General features: G+C 40.5%; 1 protein-coding gene across 8 annotated transcripts in view; it reads right to left on the bottom strand.

Moving 5' to 3' along the window:
- The window catches only part of LOC137344410 (ankyrin repeat and SAM domain-containing protein 1A-like), a 345,223-nt gene that overhangs the window by 186,915 nt on the left and 138,900 nt on the right, over positions 1-19,408 (bottom strand). For all 8 annotated transcript variants that reach the window (XM_068007344.1, XM_068007345.1, XM_068007349.1 and 5 more), the window contains one exon: positions 862-935. In XM_068007344.1, coding sequence (XP_067863445.1) covers positions 862-935 — 74 coding nt within the window. The remainder of the gene's footprint in view (positions 1-861; positions 936-19,408) is intronic.

The raw sequence follows: 19,408 nt of genomic DNA, 5'->3' as shown, positions 1-19,408 counted from the left end.
GGTCGGTCCCGTTTTATTCTTACTACGACTTTTTGTAGCGAGATTGTACAACTGAGTGGTTTGCTCGGCCATTTTAGAGGGCGATTGCTGTGGGTCTGGAGTCACATATTGGCCAGACCAGGTAAGGACGACAGGTTTCCTTCCCTAAAGTACATTAGTGAACCTAGGTGAACCATCTGCAGTATAATGGGAAGGTGCCACATGGTTGCCCAGCCTCTGGTTTGGGAGGTGGCATGGCATTTCTCGGCCATATTCATGCACTTTCTGGTAGGGTGCTAACAATAAACAGTGATTTTGTAATAAGCTGCTTGACTCTTCTTCTCAGCCATAGAAGGTGCATGGCCCAGGAGGAACCAGCAAATGAAAAATTACCCTTATAAAAAGGAACAAAAATAATGTCTTATTAATATAATTTATTTATAACCTAAATACTGTAGCAATTGTAACTTTTTAAACAAGACATCCAGCTATAGATAACCAAAAAGTAGTACGTCAGAAAGACCTAGTAACAAGATTTTGTCTCACTTCAAAAAAGAAACTTGCACAAAAGGAGTGTGGTTTTGTTGCAGAATAAAAGTACAATTATGTAAATTTTAAATTAGATTAACTTTTGCAAAGGAAAACTCAATTGCTAAATCCACTGGAACGCCATGGCTTAAAATCAGAGTGAAGATCCCGTTTTTAATCTATAACTGGTTCTCAATGATGCATTATTACCTGTATGTCAATATGATCCACTATACTACATTCATGCTACAGTACATTACCACACTTTCCTAAAAAGCTACAAAATTTTGCTTACAAAAGGAATTCCACTAGGAATGTGCCACGGGACCTTTTTGCATTGCCTTTTTTACTAACCTGAGATGAGTTGAGGTTCCGACAAGGTTTGGTTGCCACTTCAGAGGATACAGAAGCAGGCCCAGCCTTCTCATCTGTAAGCACCAAATGAGACAGAAGTTTTTCTTTTATTGTATTGGTACTGCCAAGAAATACCTTTGAACATTGTGGACATGGATTGTTCTTTCATCCCAGACAGTTTTTTTTCCTGTTGCTCTAAGTCCCTCCCCCAACATAGCAGCTCAAACTGACCAACTCATCCATAAAGCTAAGTCCAAACATAATTATCAACTGAGAGTGATATCTGTATCATTGGTCACAGTCAAATGTCGAATATGTTTAGATACTGAGCTTTCTCTTGAATTTTCATCTTTTTATCACAAGTTTAACGAAGGCGGCCTTTTGGCCCATTTGATTTTTTTTTCTGCAATACCAAGGCTTACCATCTTCCCATTATAGTTTTTCATGTCCATCTAAACAGACAGAACCTATGAAGGATGGCACTTCTGACTGCATCAATCCCTCAGTATTGCATTGGAATGTCAGCTCAAATTATGTATCAAAACCCAGAGGTCAGAATGCTGTCAACGGAGCCCAGCGGACACATATAAATTATCCCCGCCACAAACTTATGCAATATACTATATGGTTAAATATTTGCTAACGTTAAAAACAGCAAGGGAGCAAATGCTAAGCAAAGAACTGCAATACAGTGAAACGTGTACAAATTGACACCACCAAAACACAGACATTCACTGACAGACCCAAATAACGTACATTGTAAAATATAGAAGCTGAACCTTGAAACAACGGACACCTGCAAATTATGAACTACTGACAGCCTTCAACTCACCAAGTCCGTTTACAACTTGAAACACGAGACACGCAGGTAAGTGTGAGGCAGCAATGGGCGGAAGAAACTATCCCAGGGATAGAGCGGTTTCTCTGCCGCTATGGATTCTGGGTAAAGAACTCCCCATTCCACAAAATCCGGGAACTGCTGGTCGGGGATAAGTCGGGAATCAGAGGCCCTGAAATCATGGGATCACGCGGGGGGAGGGGGAGGAGTGGAAGGCTGGGGAGCTGGAGACTGGGAAATGGGGGAAAAATCGGGGCTAGAGGGAGACTGGAGGCTCGGGGGGGGGGGGGGGGGGGGGGTGAAGGATGGAGAGAATGGTTTCCCCTTTTCCCCGCCCTCAGTTTCCCCTCTTCGCCTATTCACGGGTGGCCTCCTGGCTCTTGGAACTTCTCACACAACAGCTGCTGGCACGAAACCACAAGTAAAGATTCTCAACTACAGGGGACCCAGCCTTTATAAGGAAAATCCAATAACATTTGTGGAAGTCATGTGATCAGATGTCACATGGTCAGAACATCACATGATCAAACCTCCAGGAATGCCTCCAACCAGAGTTGGCTACCTGATTCCACCAGTATGTCAGATATTAATGAGCTGCTAACAGCCTCCTACCCACCTCTTCAAACATTAGCAGCAGCAGCAACACATGGAAGGAGGGGGTCCAAGACAGGGGTCTGCAGGACATTAATGTTTCCCAATTTGGCTGGCATCTCCTCGGCATTCCGGCAGTGCCGCAGTCACCTCTCCCTGTGCAGGCTGCCAATGTGGCAGATCCCAGGATCAGGACATCCCTCCCACAAAGGAAAAGGACCCCGGAATGGCAATGAACTGGGAAACCCAACGAACAGGAAATGAACTGAAATCACATTCTGCTGGCGGGGCTTCAGAATTCGGCATAATCCCAGGTGAGGGTGAAAAAACGAAGGAACGCTGCAGGGGACACAGCCAATCCCGGGATAATTGGGGCCAGCCATTCAAGACTGAGATGAGGAGGAATTTCGTCACGCAGAGGGTTGTGAATCTTTGGAATTCTCTACTCGAGGGCTGTAGATGCTGAATCATTGAATATATTCAAGGCTGCGATGGATGGACTTTGGTACTCTTGTGGAATCAAAGGATATGGGGATCGGGCGGGAAAGTGGAGATGAGGTCGAAGCCATGATCTGACTGAATGGCGGAGCAGGCTTGAGAGGCCATATGGCCTATTTTTGTTACTATTTCTTATGTCCTTATGTAATTGACCCATCCAGTTTACTGTACATACAATGACCATTTTGGAAACAGGGACACCTGCAAATAAAGGACACCTGATTCAAGTCCCTTAGGTGTACCTAATTTCAGTGTTTCACTGAACTTCAGGAAACCTTGGGAATACTGCCAAGAGATCAGTCACCTCAAGATGGGGGTTGGAAAACTAGTTTTTTTTTTAAAAGTTGTCAAGCTATATTTTTTAGGTCATTGTATGGGCTTAACCCAGATTCCTCTTTTAAGCATTGGCACTCTTTTAGTTCTGTACTTCAGCGGACAAGGGTTGATGTAGTTACCAGATACAAATGTAAAAATGTTATCTTTTATCCCCTACGTTTCAAATGAGTGATTTGTTCCCCCGATAGCCTAGTTGATAAATGCAACGTCCAATGATAATAAGCAATACAATAACTTGCAATAATATAGCACCTTTAACATAGGAAACATCCCCCAAGATGATTTATAAGGAGTAGGGAGAATGGTCGCCGCACCACAGCATGAGATTTAGGAGAGATCATCAAAAGCTTGGTCATAAAGATGGGTTCTCAGAAGATTTTGTTGAAGGTGGAAGTAGAGGGGCAGAAGGGTTAGCTTGAATACCACGTGGTGGGGGTGGGGGTGGGGGTGGGGGGAATGTTTTTGAAAATAAAGTTCTGTTAAACATGAAAACAGGTGAATGCATTAAAACTGGCAGTGGAGCTCCCACATTGCCTAATGGGTAAAACAACCACCTGGCATTGCACTAAGCCATAAAGACCAACATGTCCCAGATTGATGCTCCAGGTCGCAATTAAGTAACCCCTGCTCGATATTTTCTATGTGTGGATCTCAGCTAAGAAGAGGATTATGCTTGGCAGTTATTCTCTCCACATTTTAATAGCCTGCCAACACTCACTGTCCAGGCTCATGTGAGGAATGGCTACTTGGGAAAGAGCTGACGGCAGTCATAGAACCGTATTCCAAGAACGAGCACATTCAGGAGAGCAGGGGAGACAACAAAAAAAAATCCATATTAATAGGAACAATTTGTAGATTCACCAGGGGTGACAATGTAAGTTGAAATTTTGAAATTAGAGACTGCCATGAGGGATGCTGCTCACCCAAATACAATTACGTACACACAAAAGACTGTGCTTCTCATATGCAGATCCTCAACGAGGTTCAAGGTGTACAGAAGCCCTGGTTGGTTTCTGGATTACTTTCTGAGAGGCACAAATCTGAGTATCAAGATTATACAGACCATGAAATAAAGACGTCCAACAGAGTTTCCATGTATGAAGATTAAGCACATGAAATGCAAAGCAATGCATAGCAATGCATCATAGACTCTTTAAAAGTCTGTATGTATAATGCCAGATACTATTTGATAGTAAGGAACAGCACCTGATGAAGATATCCCCCTGAAAAAGGGCAGTATCCCTAGAGGTTCCAACCCACCACCATTCAATGACTCAAAATTAATTCCTATTTGGAGGCTGACAGAGGCAAAAGTCAACATCCCTTCAATCTCAGCTCTCTCTCCAACTGCACCAGTCTAGCATCACTATTTATATCACATATCATCAGAAGTCAAACTGCCATAATCATTACCAACTACAGGAATAGAAGGAACAGAATCAATGTTAGAAACATATGAAAGTGTCACAATTGATGTTGATAAATTGTTACTGGACCAGTTGTACTTGAGTACAACTGATTCTTTTTTTAAAATCAAAGATTTCCTCTCTAAAATGTGCCATTCAGAAGACGTCACAGAGAATAAATAGCATGCAGTAGAGAGGTGCAGTGACCAGAAGGGGAATGGAAAGATTCATGTCAAAATTGGCAGCAATTTTACAGCACAGTCATGACCTATTCTTGTGGTATGCACAGTTTATGTCCCTAATGTGAAATTCTGACAATTCATGGCAGCAGAGGTAGGATTTTGGGACAAATCTGCCACTATAAACAGAGCTTTAGAAACGTAGGGAGTCACCAGAAAACAGGTTGTGATCCTATTTGCACAGACTGAATTCCAAGCCACTTTTCAGCAGTGAAAGGGTAGGGTTATGCATACATTACCCCTAAGGGATGGTTTGTTTAATTTAAGGAATTATACAAGGCTAATAATTCAATCTATTTTCCCTCCAATGGCTCTGAGGAACTATCTAATTTAAGAAACCTATTTGCATGTTGATTAATCACTGTCGGAGAAACAAGCTCACTCCATCAGGTAATTTCTGCAAACAATGATAAGTAGCAATTTATATCATTAGTTTTCTATAAAGAATTGCCAGGAAACACTGCAAATTACATCATAAACAATCAGGCGATTTAGAATAATTGTCTGAAGACTATTCTGAAAATCAGGATCTTTGACACTTTTGAGCCATTGCTCATCATAAACTCTAATAAATCAATATTTTTCATTTTGAACAAAAATTTGATTACATGGCTTACGTGATGATACCCAATGCTGATTTCTTGTGTATTTATCTGCATCTTTTCTGAAAGCAACAATTTAATTTGAAACGCAATTACTCCATGGACGTTATAGATGCTGCTGTGGCAAGTCATCAATATTTCAGATTCCACAAACTCGTAGAAATACAACAATATATTTATTGTGGTTTATTTACATTGATATGAGGTCAGATCAGAACTGGTATGTACCTAATTTTGACTCTTGCAGGGGTCTTAGTGATGGACAATTTGAGAAATTTTCACCATGTATTTTTGCACTCGTCAATGATTGAAATGCAATATTCTTCTACTTTCTGTACCCACTGTCAGCACCAGCTCGATCAGGTATAGCATGGATTTAATCCAGAATACAGCTCCCTCTACAATGCTTCAACAACTTGGGAAAGACAGACTAGTTTACCATTAGCTTTTGTGCTGACTTTTTATAGCTAGCTTTTAATGATCCATACCTGGAATCCTAATCCCTCTCATCATCTACACCCGCCTGAAGTTCCCCATTGTGAATGTGATTTGCACAGGTATGACAAAAACACAGACTGCAGGTACTGAAGCTGTGAATTAAAGCCAGGCAAGCCAGATTGTGGAATATCACTCCTCACCGTCTATTTCAATCTTATACAATGAAGATGAACTGTCTCATCCCAGACTGATTAAGCCAGATGTCCCTTATTCATTTTGAGAACAGCAGGAAATATTATTTTTAAACCCATACCTCAAGGAGGGGAGAGGGGTAGATGGTTGTATTAACAAAGCCTACTTGCAAATCTCTGATCAGAGAAGGAGTTAACAGGACAGCCAACTAACCGGTAGGGCACACAGAACAGGATACAGAGACACATGAGCAATTGGGTCAGCCAGCTAACTCTGGGGAGGAAGCCTGGCCTAGCAAGGAAAAATTTACCCATCTCGAGCCCAGGGCTGGTCAGAATCAAAAAGCTGACTGAAAAAAGTTAAGCAAGTCTATTGATACATATCTACTCTTCAAGACTATAGGGAGAGATTTACAATAGAAAAATAATACTTTTGATAACTGTTCTCATAATTCTGCATTTATGAAAAAGTCTGGAATTCCTCAGGAATTACCACCACCAGAGCATATTTATACCAATAAAATTAGGCCCTGAAAAGAATGGTGTTGGTCAATTTCCAGATTTTTGAGAGTTTAGCTCTTCTACCTCAATCAATTGGTTACATAAGGCTAATTATTAAATTACTCTAATTGATCTCCCATTGAATTAGTGCATGCAAATTCAATGCAAATACAGGGGTTTCTGTAATATTTTATAGGATTGGACAATGAGGCATCTGCAATTGTGCTCTGAATGCAAAAGATCAGTGATGCACAAAGACAGACCTAGATCAAAATCCAGGCCACTAAAGCTTTTAATTGCTTGGATCTCCAAATGTTTCAGTAGGTTTTGATGCATACAATGTTGAACAGATGCAGGGTTACACATAAGATTACTTTTCAGTCTCAATATCCAGGAAATAACATGAATTAATATCTCCATAGCTGCACTATGGATTGCTTTTAAGGAGCTCACTAATGGAGAATTGTACAACATTGTTATGGTGTGATATGGCTGAGTACATCATTACAGCATAATGAACCTCACTAAAAAGTAATGATGCACTACCACTTTATGGCATAATTTCTTTAACTAAAGGCCCCCATGGTCAGTTCCCAGACCAGTCAGTCGTTTACCACCTATAATTAAATTAAGCTGCATGTCTAAAGATAGAATTTTTTACAAATCAGTGACCTCCAGAAATTTCCACATGGGCTGAGTGACTGTGATGAAAGGTATTCAAATGAGGATAGGATGGTTAATAAATTTACATTTCTTGTGGGGAAAATATTCATGAATGCCTAAGCATCCAGCACACTTTGAGTACTTATTAGATCTTAATTATCCATGAAATAATAAATTACTCGGTCATCTAGGAAATAAACTTACTAAATGATGTATCTTGACGCATTAGGACTTCAAGCAATTTTTAAGTCTCATTTACTTAAAACATACTAGCACATCTTCCATGGTGTTGCTCACAGTGAGTCCAAAGTTTTATTAGAGCATGGGCTTTATAATAAGTACTATTACAAGAAACAATAACAAAGGCATGAGGCAAGGCCTAATGACCACTGGGTAGTGGGTCTCGGGTTTGGCAATACTGAGATAGGCGCTGAGGTTCTAGCGATACTTTGAGAGGGTCCATAGAAGCACTGGGAAGGATGTTTTGGGAACACTGAGGCGGATGTTCTGGGAACACTGAGGCATGTCCTGGAATTAGGGAGCACAGGCAATCCTGCCAAGGAGCTTTTCAGTGCTACGTGAGTCCAGCAGTACTGGGAAAAGGATTTTGGGACATGCGAGTGGAAGGGGGGTGGCAGTGTCAGAGTTTGGCATTAATGGTGGAGTTGCAGTCATTTGGAATTATTGGAGGAGAGCAGGGTCTACACTAACTTGAGGGGATGGGAGGGAAGGAACATCAGGAACAAATTCTATCAGCCTCTTTCGGACAATAAGGCACTGCCCTCCCAACCTGCTTCTGTCCACCAGCCTTCTCCCCTGACCCATCCATAGCATCTTGTGTGCCATCGGGTATTTCCCATTGTTTTCCCCCATCAGTGGTTCCTGTTATGCTCCTGCCTTCAAGGATAAGAGAAAGTTTTCTGCATCTTAAAATTAATGAATCAAAAGTGATGGGTTGGGTACGCAATTTCCGAACGTGTATTCCTGGCATGCGCCAGGAGTGAAAAAGCAGAGAATGTATTTCTTAGTGCACTATTAGTGAGTTTTGCAACTTACACTGTATTTAGTTAACTTCAATTTCCATAAGCAAAAATTTCACAAAAACATTCAAAAATTGATAGAGAAAATATGTGAACTTTCAGGAAAAAAAATTCCATAAGCCCGTAAAATGTTTCAGAAGCAGCTCAAGCTGAGGCCTTGAAGTAAAAACCTTTAATGAAAGTATTAAAAGACAAAGGACAATTCAAAATTATCGTGAAATATATAATTTTTTTATAACCTTATTTGGAACATTACAAATTTCAGTTACTGAGGCAAAATGGCAGACAATTTTTTTTCAATAAGTACTGAGAGTGATCTGATTGGTTCAGCAACAAACCATGACCGGCAACTGTTCACATATAATTATAAAATGCTTACATACAGTTTTCCCATTATAATGTTGACATACTACAGGAAGTAATGTTTGTGGACAGGAAGTATGCATCATATGTAATATTTTTTAACATAAGGGTAGATGGGCAATATAAACAGTGCATGATGACTGGTTGAAAGAGCCAATGCACACTCAGCATGCCAAGTAAGTAATTCAACATTAAAAAAACAAATCTGTTCAACATGTTCAGTACATAATGCACAATAAGAATGGAAAAGATGTCACCACATCTTACTGTACAAATTTAACTCTGACACACATGAGTTGAGGTAATCAGCTGGTTCTGGACTGCTTTTCTAAAACCTTGCTACACTTTGAACTTCTAAAACTGGAATTCTTAAGATTTTTGTAATCCTGGACAATGATTATATGTCACAGTGGCAGACTATGTTAACACAAAGCTTGAAGCCAGATTACCCCTGGTGTTCACAGCTCTGCAGGAGATTCAGAACATTTTTCCATGTGCATTGATCTTTGCTTTAACCAAGAATTCTCATCTGTTAGACCTGCTACAACCATCATTTATTCTGTACATTATTTGCCTTTGCATTTCCTACTGCAACTTCATATCCTGTAAGTGCATATTTGTCATTGGCATTTATTTTCAGTGCAAATTTACCCACATGCTCAAGTATGTGATGCATAGTTTTGCTTCAGTGTTGTATCACTCCCATGCAGCACCAGTGCCAAACGTATATAATGCTGCTGATTATAAAGTGATGTGAAAAATGCTGTAAGTGTTGTGAAAACCATCTGGACAGAGTTGGATTTTGCCATGTTAGTGCTGCACAAGATGTGAAATTGCAAATTATCCCACTGTGCACCCCGCAGCATACGCCAACATCACATACATGTCTCAGTACACAATCCAATGTACTTCTAATTCAAAGTCATGTAATTCAACATTTTTAGCACTAGATTCCTACTTCTACTATTTATATTGCTCAATTCAAGTTATTAGATAATTCAAAGTTTTCTGAACTAAAAAAAATTGAACTATCAGGAGTGGAGTGCAAAGGAACAGGAATCCCAGGCCCATAAACTTCAAACTTCCCCATGTGGTGCTAGTGGAAGATGCAACTCCACACTAAATACTGACACACTGCAAATGTGAAAGCAACGAATCGCTTGGATCTCTCTCACCTTAATCCTAACTCTTGGACTGTAACTGTTCCTGTTCTGTTTTTGTGGCATGCTTATGCCTCCAGTGCATGATGCACAGGTCTCATGCAACCAGCGACACTAGCATGCCATCAAACCAATATAACAGAAGCCAGTGGAGTCTTGTTTCAAACTATAAGTAAGTTCACTGGGGCAATTCTTTACTTCTTTCCCCGGTCCAATTGCTGCTTTCACTCTTCTGACCCGTCTATCCATACCAGTCAAATAACTGCAGTTATTCTACATGGCAAGAAATATTTCATATGTCACTCTTGCCATTCCATCAGATTTGGTAATGCACCTTGGTTGAATCATACCTGTTGGCCTTGTAAAAATTCTGCTCATCACCTTGATCATTCTGAAGAATTGTAAGCCAACCTTATTTCTGCTCATAACTTCAATAAATCCATTACTGGAGGTGCTAACTGCAATTTTATTGAAAAACAACACTGTATCCTTCTTGCAAACACTCCTCCTGGTTCCATGCCAAAGCTGCCTCCTGTGAATGCAGTTTTCCACTTCTCTTGTAACCTGATGGTACAGTTGCTGATCCCTTTTGACTCCTCCAACTCTTAATCTTGGTCTTGGATAAAGAACATCCTGACACTATTTCAATCTGTTTGACCTTAACAACAGCAGCAACCCCAACTGCCCCATCCTCCATTATCCATAAGCTCCCCATCTAGCATGTTTGCTGGCTGCTAATCTCACCAACTTACTTTCCGTAAAACTCAATACACCACTCCCCCCAGTAGGTCATCTGCATTTCTTTCCAGAATGTCCACTCACTCGTGAACAGGGTCCCATCTATGACCTCATTGCAAATAACTGTACTGACATCCTGGCACTGACCAAAAGTCGACTCATGGGAAACCACACTTTCCCCTTTACTGAAGCCTTATGTCGGAGTACACTTTCCATCACCTGCCCCAACCAAATCACAGCTGTGGCATAATGGCCCATATCAATAAGTCACTCCTTAGCCTCTCCTCCGATTCCACCTTTAAATACCTCACCCTGCTTTAAAGTCCTCCTTGTCTACTAACCACAAGCCTTAATTTCTCCTTTCTTTCCTCCTTCAGCCTCTGCACCAAGAAAGTCCTCATCCTTGGCTATTTCAAACTTCACATCAGCTCCCCTTGCCCTCTCTCCTCCAAATTCACCACCATCTTGTCCTTGCTAATACTCTCCCTCCACATGAACTCTCTTACCCATATTTAACCCTCCCCAACCTCACTACCTCCCATGGCCTTTCGACTCCCATAGTCTCCATCACCAAGACTATTGCTGACCACTTCCTTATTTCCTTCCCCATCCACATATCTCCTTCAACCCCACTTCTTTCAATATCTGTCCTTGGAAAAAAACTCTCCACCAAGCAGATAACAACCACACTTTCAAACTCCCAACTCCCTCACTTTCTCCCACATCCTGCCAGGCAAAGATAACCATAGGCTCCTTTTCTCTACTACCAACCATCCTCACATCTAACAAGTACAAGCAGCTCATGGATTTCTTCACCATCAAGATTCCGACCATCCATTCAGCTGCCTCCACTTCTGCCTCCTAAGCCAAACCTCCCAATCTCTCTCCCACCTCTCTCTCGTATCTCCCTATATTTTCTCCAGGCTCAGCTTGTCCATGAGACCGATATCTTGCTCCTTCGCTCCCATCCCTGTAAAATGCAAGGCCACTCATTTACCTAATAGGCTCGTATGCTGGCTGATAATGTAAATGGTTTAGTCTCTTCGAACGATTACCCCTCCAGTAGAAACTGCTGTCATCGCCCACTCCTCCAAAAACCCACCTTGACCCCACTGACCTTGCAACCAGCCCATCTCAATCCTCCCTTTTTTCTTTAAGGTCCTTCATCCCTCTCGGCCCTTTACTGCGTCTGTGCTATCAGACCGTTTGTCCTACATCTAGTCTTAGATGAGTCTCAACTTCCTCCTGCTAAACACTGGAAGATTGAAACAATCTTCAACCCTTGCCATGAACTATGCTCCCTTGCCATGAACTATGCTCCCTTGCCACTGATTCCATCCCTCTCCTCAGCCACTGTCTCAAGCTTCATCAGGCTGTTCGCAACCTTGGCATTTTTTTCAACCGCAAACTAAGTTTATGATCCTGGATCCACTCTGTCACAAAGACCATCAATTTCCATCTCTGCACTATCGCCTGTCTCTGCCCCTACCTCAGCCCAGCTGTCACTTAAACTCTCATACGTGCCTTTGTCAACTTCAGATTGATTACTCTAATGCTCTCTTGGCCAGCTTCCCATCCTCCACCCTTAAGTTCATCCAAACTCTGGTACTTGTATCCTATCTTGTATTGAGTCCATCTTGCCCACCATTCCTGCTCTCATTGATCTACATCGGCTGCCAGCCTTCCAATACTTTAAATTTATAATTCCAGTCCTTGTATAAGCAAAAAATATTGACAATTTTTAAGCATGTTGTCACATCAAAAAGTCTCAAAGCAGTTCACACAATGAATCACAAGGGACGGAGTGAGAGACAGGATGGAGACCATGGGGCCCCTGGAGTAAATGGAAAAAGATTTGAGGCATGAGCAATTAATTACTGCACAGAGCAATTTCAGGTGAAGAACTGGACAGCCAAGAGCATGGCTTTTGTAGGGGGTCATATTGGGTTAAGTTGTTTAGAAATTCACCAAGCCAGACCCTATTGGAGGCTTTGGAGATACCAAGGCAATGATTGGTGAATCATCTAAGTGTTCGAGAGCAGAGTTTGAGAAGCGATTAATGCGGGCAACAAGTTCACCATTGAAACAGCCATTCTGAAAAACATATCGCTGATTAGAAATTGGGCCAGAAGAGAGATTGAAGAGATTGTATAGGACAGGGATAAATTTAGTGGGATATCATGCAGATGACAGGGATGCCATCATAACAAGAGGCTTCCTGGAGTTCAAAGGATCGAACAGACTTGGCAGGGAGAATGTTCAATGTCTGTGGTGATGCCAAATGAATAAAACAAAACATGCATTTATACAGTGCATTTAATGCAGAAAAACATCCCAAGGTATTTCACTCAGGTGTGTGGAAAACAGATGCTGAGCCAAAGGAGGAGAGATTAGGAGGGGTCAAAGAGGCTGGTTCGAAGATAATGTACATGCATTTGACTGTCCAGAGCAGCACATCATTGTGGGAAATATGACCAAACAAAAGCTAGTGTAACAGATTTTTGGGGCAGGAGGAAGAATTCAGTTCATTCAGCATACAATGAAGATTTTGTTGATTTTTTCCTAATATCGATTCTATCAAGAGCAAGTCATTCTGTAAAAGCTTCCTATGCTGAGAAAAGCCATTCAATAATTAGCACCCTTCTACTCTTATTACTGCAACACCTTTGAGATTTAAGCAGAGTAAAGTGCCTCATTTACAACTGATTTGCCAGCACAGCTAAGAATATAGTACATTACCACACAGGTATATTTGTAATGAACATCTATGAAGTATGCAGTTCATTTTCCACTTGGTTGGATGTTTTGATTTATAAAATACAATCCTTCATGGTGTCAGAAAATAAATCTCTACTAACTGGATATCCATGTGGTGAAGGATAGAATACTACAGCCTGGTCTTTAGTGTTTCATACTATATTTCTGTATTTTTTTTCCAACCAAATCAGCTCCACAATTTTTTCCAAGTACTGTCTGTCTGAATTTCACATCACTGGTCCTGAAAGAGAGGCCAATCTACCTTTGGCTGGCCACTAGGAGGCATGAGATACTGCACAGGCAGGATAATCACTTGCAATTTCCCCCTCCTCTCCCAATACAGTTCAGATCAAGAAATGAATACAGTACAGTATCTAGCCCATACACACCCAAGCTGTAGCAGGGTGCTACTATTCAAACATTTAGTTCCACAGCACTGTCAAACAGCTAGTATCTTTACTCCAGGGTGTTTCAATATATACAGTTACGTATTTAGGCGTTAGTCAATTATTTATCTTGTGCTCAGTGCCAGAGACCACTCCCATAAGCGAACCCTCACTCCCTACAAACCAGAGTGTGATTTTAAACACACATCTGATAATACAGTATTGCATAGACATTGAACAGAAACCATTATTATTGTAAGCAGCTACTAGGCCTCTCCTATTTGCCTAATTTTCAAATAGTGGAAGAATAAACAGTGTGCCAGATTGTGAGACTTAGGCTATGAACCACAAATAAGGTTCATTACAAGTAAAGTAACTGGTAGCAAGCAGTCAATATAGCAGATTTCACTTGTTAACCAAACATTTAACTTACACCTCTCCAACATGCAAAAGTAAAAGATCTGACACTTTGCTAATTCTTAATACTAAACCTGGACCAGTGTCAGTAACAAAATCTTTTATGTGAGGTTTTGCCCAACAACCACAGAATCTTTAGGCATTTATCCTTTCTATATGATAGGTGTTTAAAATTATGAAAGGATGGGACTTGGTAGATAGAAGCCGTCTGTTTCCAGTACTTGAGGGGTCAAGAACAAGAGGCCATAGATACAAGATTAAATCTAAGAAATTTAGAGAACAGGAGAAACTTATTTACAGAGACCTGTAACATGGAATGGTTGGGCCGAGTGGCCAGGTTCTGTGTCATAACTTCTATGTATTTCTATCTCTGTGAACCAAGAAGGACTGATAAACTGGAGAAGACGATTCTGTTCAATCCTTCAGAATCAACAGCTTCTGGCCACTGAGCTGCCCTCTCCCCCTGCTCAAAAACCTGTCTCCAGTCAACCAAGGTGACATGTTGACAATCAGCTAGATTCAATAGTCTGATGATTGTGCAGATAGTAATTGGGAAATGTTTCTGCTAAGTTCAACAATAATGGCTATGAAAAGAAAAAGGATTAACATATCAAGCCCCACTGATATTGTGACCGCTATATGCGACCGTGTCATATGTGGATCTACCTTTTCCTCAATGCAAATTTTGCATCGCACCTACAGAAAATGGATTCTACCTTAACCAGAGACACAACAACTACAATAATAAATTTAAAGTGATCAGTAGCATCTGAGGTTGATAATAATATAAGCTTTATGATTTGAATTATGACAGAAGTCCTATTCATCAGATGCACGTCATCCATGTTGGAAGTCTCATAAAAATAGTTGATTTAAAAGTGAACCCAATTAAGAACCCACTATCAATGGGTGGTGACAAGACAGAGATTTTAAAATTGTGATCTTAGTCACAATTTGACTATTACATACATTATAAACACACACACAGAAAATCACCGAGTTCTCAGAATGAAATATGTGCTAGTTAAGTGGTCTGGAAAAACATACAAAATATTTCTGGTTATGTGTCAACTTTTAAACACTCTTTATGAGGACCACCTTAAACTGCAGGCAGTCATAAACCTCCCAAGATTCAGAGTCTGCACAATTACAAAATCCATCACATTTAATAATACTCTTTTGCTAAGATGAAGAGCTGTTCCTTGGTTGCAAGTGAAGGATCATTTGTTCACACATTGCTTTGTTACAGTTAATGCATATAAACAAATACATTATGGATTCAACACCTGAACATTCCTTCAAGGCATCCATAATTAAATCTTCCTGTAATAAATTGTGATCTTATCTTAAGTGCATCTGCATGATTCAACCCACTTACTAATGGACCAATTCACATTGACTGAACTAAAAATCCATGCAATTTTGAGAAATGATTATTAGTACTTTTAGAAGATGGTCATTTTTTCTGCATTTGTGATGTTTACAGGTGATTTGAGGATGTAAAAAAGAACACCTCGGCCTCCATAGAAAATCACAGTCACTTGTTCTTTTCTTGAGAGTATTTCTTGAGCAATCTCAACTCTTCAGTTGGGAAAAAGCCAACGGGCCAGATTTTGCTGGAACAGGGCATCTATGTGTTCCATTATTTAGACTTGTTTGTGCATGTTTTGGTTTTAAATTTTTTTTTGCACACAAAGTTGCTGGAAGTGCGTGCTGACAACAGCACAGCGAGGGCAACAGGGCATCTGGGACCTTGGTGAACAACGGGACAAACAGTCTATCTCCTTAACCAAAGAGATTAAAGGATTGAGAAGTAAACAGAGGAAGGATTGAGAAGGAGGGTGAATTCAATGTCAAATCAAGCATAGAAAGAGAAAGAGAGAGAGAGAAAGAAAGATTGGATTAAGAGAAAAAAAAAGGGACAGAAAGGAAAAGAAAAAAAATTTAAATTTAAAATCTGACATTTTTAAAATTTCTTAAAACAATTCACTTATAATTGTTTACTTACTGGGCAAGAGAGGTTGATTAGCACTCATTAACAATTATCATGTCATTAAAAAGGTATTTATGCTGTTAATTACAAGACTTCACTTTCTGTGGCGAGTTTAATGGGCAATTAATGTGAAAATGCAGCAAATTCATGAAAATCACGGAGGGGATAAGGGCGAGATGCCGTTTTCACGAAGCAAACTACGAAGCGGCGCAAATCGGCCAGCAACTTGTGGCAATTCGCAATTCACGGAGTATCTCTTTCTCGCTACAAGTTCCTGGCCAATTTACACATTAATGGCTGTTAGTTTTTCAGCAAAATCTAGCCCTTTGCATTATAACGGAGATGAAAAATGGAACTGGAGTGAACATAAGAATAGGAGTAAGCCATTCAGCCGCTCAAGCCCATTCCGCCATTCAATTCGATCATGGTTGATCTGCACCTCAACTCCATATCCCTTGCTACCCTTACCTAATAAAAATTTGTCGCTCTCAGTCTTAAAAATTTGAATTGACCTAGCATCCATAGCCTTTAGGGGAGAGTGTTCCAGAATTCCAATACCTTTTGTATGAAAAAATGCTTCTTGATTTCATTCTTAAATGGCCTAGCTCCAATTTTATGATTGTGCCCACTTGTTCTGGATTCCCCGACTAGAGAAAATAGTTTCTCTGTATCGACCCTATAGAATTCTTTTATCATATTAAACACCTAAATTAGATCACCACTCAACCTTCAAAAAACCCTTCAAGGGAATACAAGCCAAGTTTTTGGAACCTGTCTTCATAATTTAACCTTTTAAGCCCGGTATCATTCTAGTGAATCTGTGCTGTACCCGCTCCAAGGCCAATATATTCTTCCTGAGGTGCACTGTCCAAAGCTGAATGCAGTACTCCAGGTGGGGTCTGACCAAGGCCTTGTACAACTGAAGCATAATTTCTTTCCCCTTGTATCCCCTGAAGAGATAACAGCCAATATCCCATTAGCTTTTTTGATTACTTTTTTGTGTTTGTGTACTACCTTTTAGTGATGTGTACATGGACACCTAAATCCCTTTGCTCCTCCACAATTCTTAGTCTCTCGCCATATTCCAATTTGTCTTTCTTGGATCCAAGTGGATGACTTCACACTTCTCCACATTGAACTCCATCTGCCACAGCTTTGGCCACTCACTTAATCTATCTATGTTCTTTTGTAACTTCCTGTTCCCATCTACACATCTTACTGCACCTCGTAGCTTAGAGTCATCTGCAAACTTGGCTATACAACTCTCTCTTCCTTCATCCAAGTTATTAATATACATGGTGAAAAGCTTAGGTCCCAATACTGATCCTGGAGGAACACTACTTGTGACATCCCACTAATCAGAAAATGTTCCCTTTTCCCTACTCTGTCTCTTTCCTCCTAACCAATTTCCAACCCATATCACAAGGTTACCTTTAATTCCATGCACTTTTATTTTTGCTAATCATCTCTTATCAAATGCCTTCCAGAAGTCCACAGACAACATCCATAGACACTCCGACACTCAATTGTCCACCATGTTAGTGATGTCATCAAAAAATTCAACTAGATTAGTCAGACATCATCAACCCTTCACAAATCCATGCTGACTCTCTGATCAGCTTATACTTGTTCAAGTGTTCAGTTACTCTATCTCCAATGATAGATTTCAGTAACTTCCCCACACTGATGTTAAACTGACAGGTCTGTAATTTCCTGGTTTCTCCCTCCCTTCTTTCTTAAATAATGGAGTGACATTTGCAATTTTCCAAGCCAGAGGCACAATTCCTGAACTTATAGGGTTTTGGAAAATTTTGACCAACACATCTGCAATTTCCCCACCTGTTTCTTTTAATACCATAAGGTGCAAACCATCAGGTCCTATCTTGTTTATCTTAAGTCCCATTATTTTCTCCATTACCATTTGTTACTGTTACTAAATCCAATAAGTTTGTTATGTTCCCTTGTACAACTGGTATTTTGTCCTCTTCCTCTACTGTGAAAACGGATACAAAGTATTCATTTAACAAGTTTGAAACTCCTTTATTATCCATTATAATATTAACCACATCTGTCTTGAATGCGCCGACATTCCCCCTTACCACTCTTTCTCTTAACAGCTGAATAAAAACTTTTACTATTACCTTTGATACTGCTTGCAAATTTGTTTTCATACTCCCTTTTTGTACCTCTTATTACTTTCTTTGTATGTCTTTATTGCTTTTTATAGCTCTCCAAGTCTGCTGGATTTCTGCTTTTCCTTGCATTTATATAAGCCTTTTCTTTTCGCTTGATACTATCTCTTACCTCTTTTGTTGGCCATGGTTGCTTAACTGCATGAACAGAGCTTTGGCCTTTTAGGGGCATGAACTGGCTTTGTATTGTACCAAAGACTTCTTTGAATACTTCCCTCTGTTTGTTTCTAGGTTTACTCATTAACAGCTCAACCCAGTTTACTGTAGTCAATTTATTTCCCAACTCTTTAAGACCATAAGACCATAACAGATAGGAGCAGGAGTAGGCCATTCGGCCCCTCGAGCCTGCTCCGCCATTGCATGAGATCGTGGCTGATCTGATTTTTACCTCAACTCCACTTTCCCGCCTTTTCCCCATATCCTTTGACTCCCTTGCTGATCAAAAATGTGCCTTGAATGTATTCAATGACTCAGCCTCCACAGCTTTTTGGGGTAAAGAATTCCAAAGATTCGCGACCCTCTGGGAGAAGAAATTCCTCCTCATTTCCGTCTTAACCAGGCGACCCCTTATTCTGAGACTATGCCCCCTAGTTTTAGATTCCCCCATGAGGGGTAACATCCTCTCAGCATCTACCCTATCGAGTCCCCTCAGAATCTTGTATGTTTCAATAAGATCTCCTCTCATTCTTCGAAACTCCAAATGAGTATAGACCCAACCTGTTCAATCTTTCCTCACAAGACAACCCTTCCATACCCGGAATCAACCTAGTGAACCTTCTCTGAACTGCCTCCAATGCAAGTATGTCTTCCTTAAATAAGGGCACCAGAATTGTACGCAGTACTCCAGGTGTGGTCTCAGTTGTAGCATGACTTCCCTGCTTTTATACTCCATTCCCCTAGAAATAAAGGCCAATATTCTGTTTGCCTTCCGGATTACCTGCTGCACCTGTATGTTGACTTTTTGCGTTTCATGTACGAGGACACCCAGATCCCTCTGCACCGCAGCATTTTGAAGTATTTCTCCATTCAAATAATATTTTGCTTTTTTATTTTTCCTCCCAAAGTGGATGACTTCACATTTTCCCACATTATATTCTATCTGCCAAATTTTTGCCCATTCGCTTAACCTGTCAATATCCCTTTGCAGACACTGTATCCTCATCGCAACTTGCTTTTCCAACTATCCTTATATCAGCAG

The sequence above is a fragment of the Heptranchias perlo genome, chromosome 27 (genome assembly GCF_035084215.1).
Source record: "Heptranchias perlo isolate sHepPer1 chromosome 27, sHepPer1.hap1, whole genome shotgun sequence".
Taxonomy (NCBI): domain Eukaryota; kingdom Metazoa; phylum Chordata; class Chondrichthyes; order Hexanchiformes; family Hexanchidae; genus Heptranchias; species Heptranchias perlo.
This window is presented reverse-complemented; position numbering and strand designations above follow the sequence as displayed.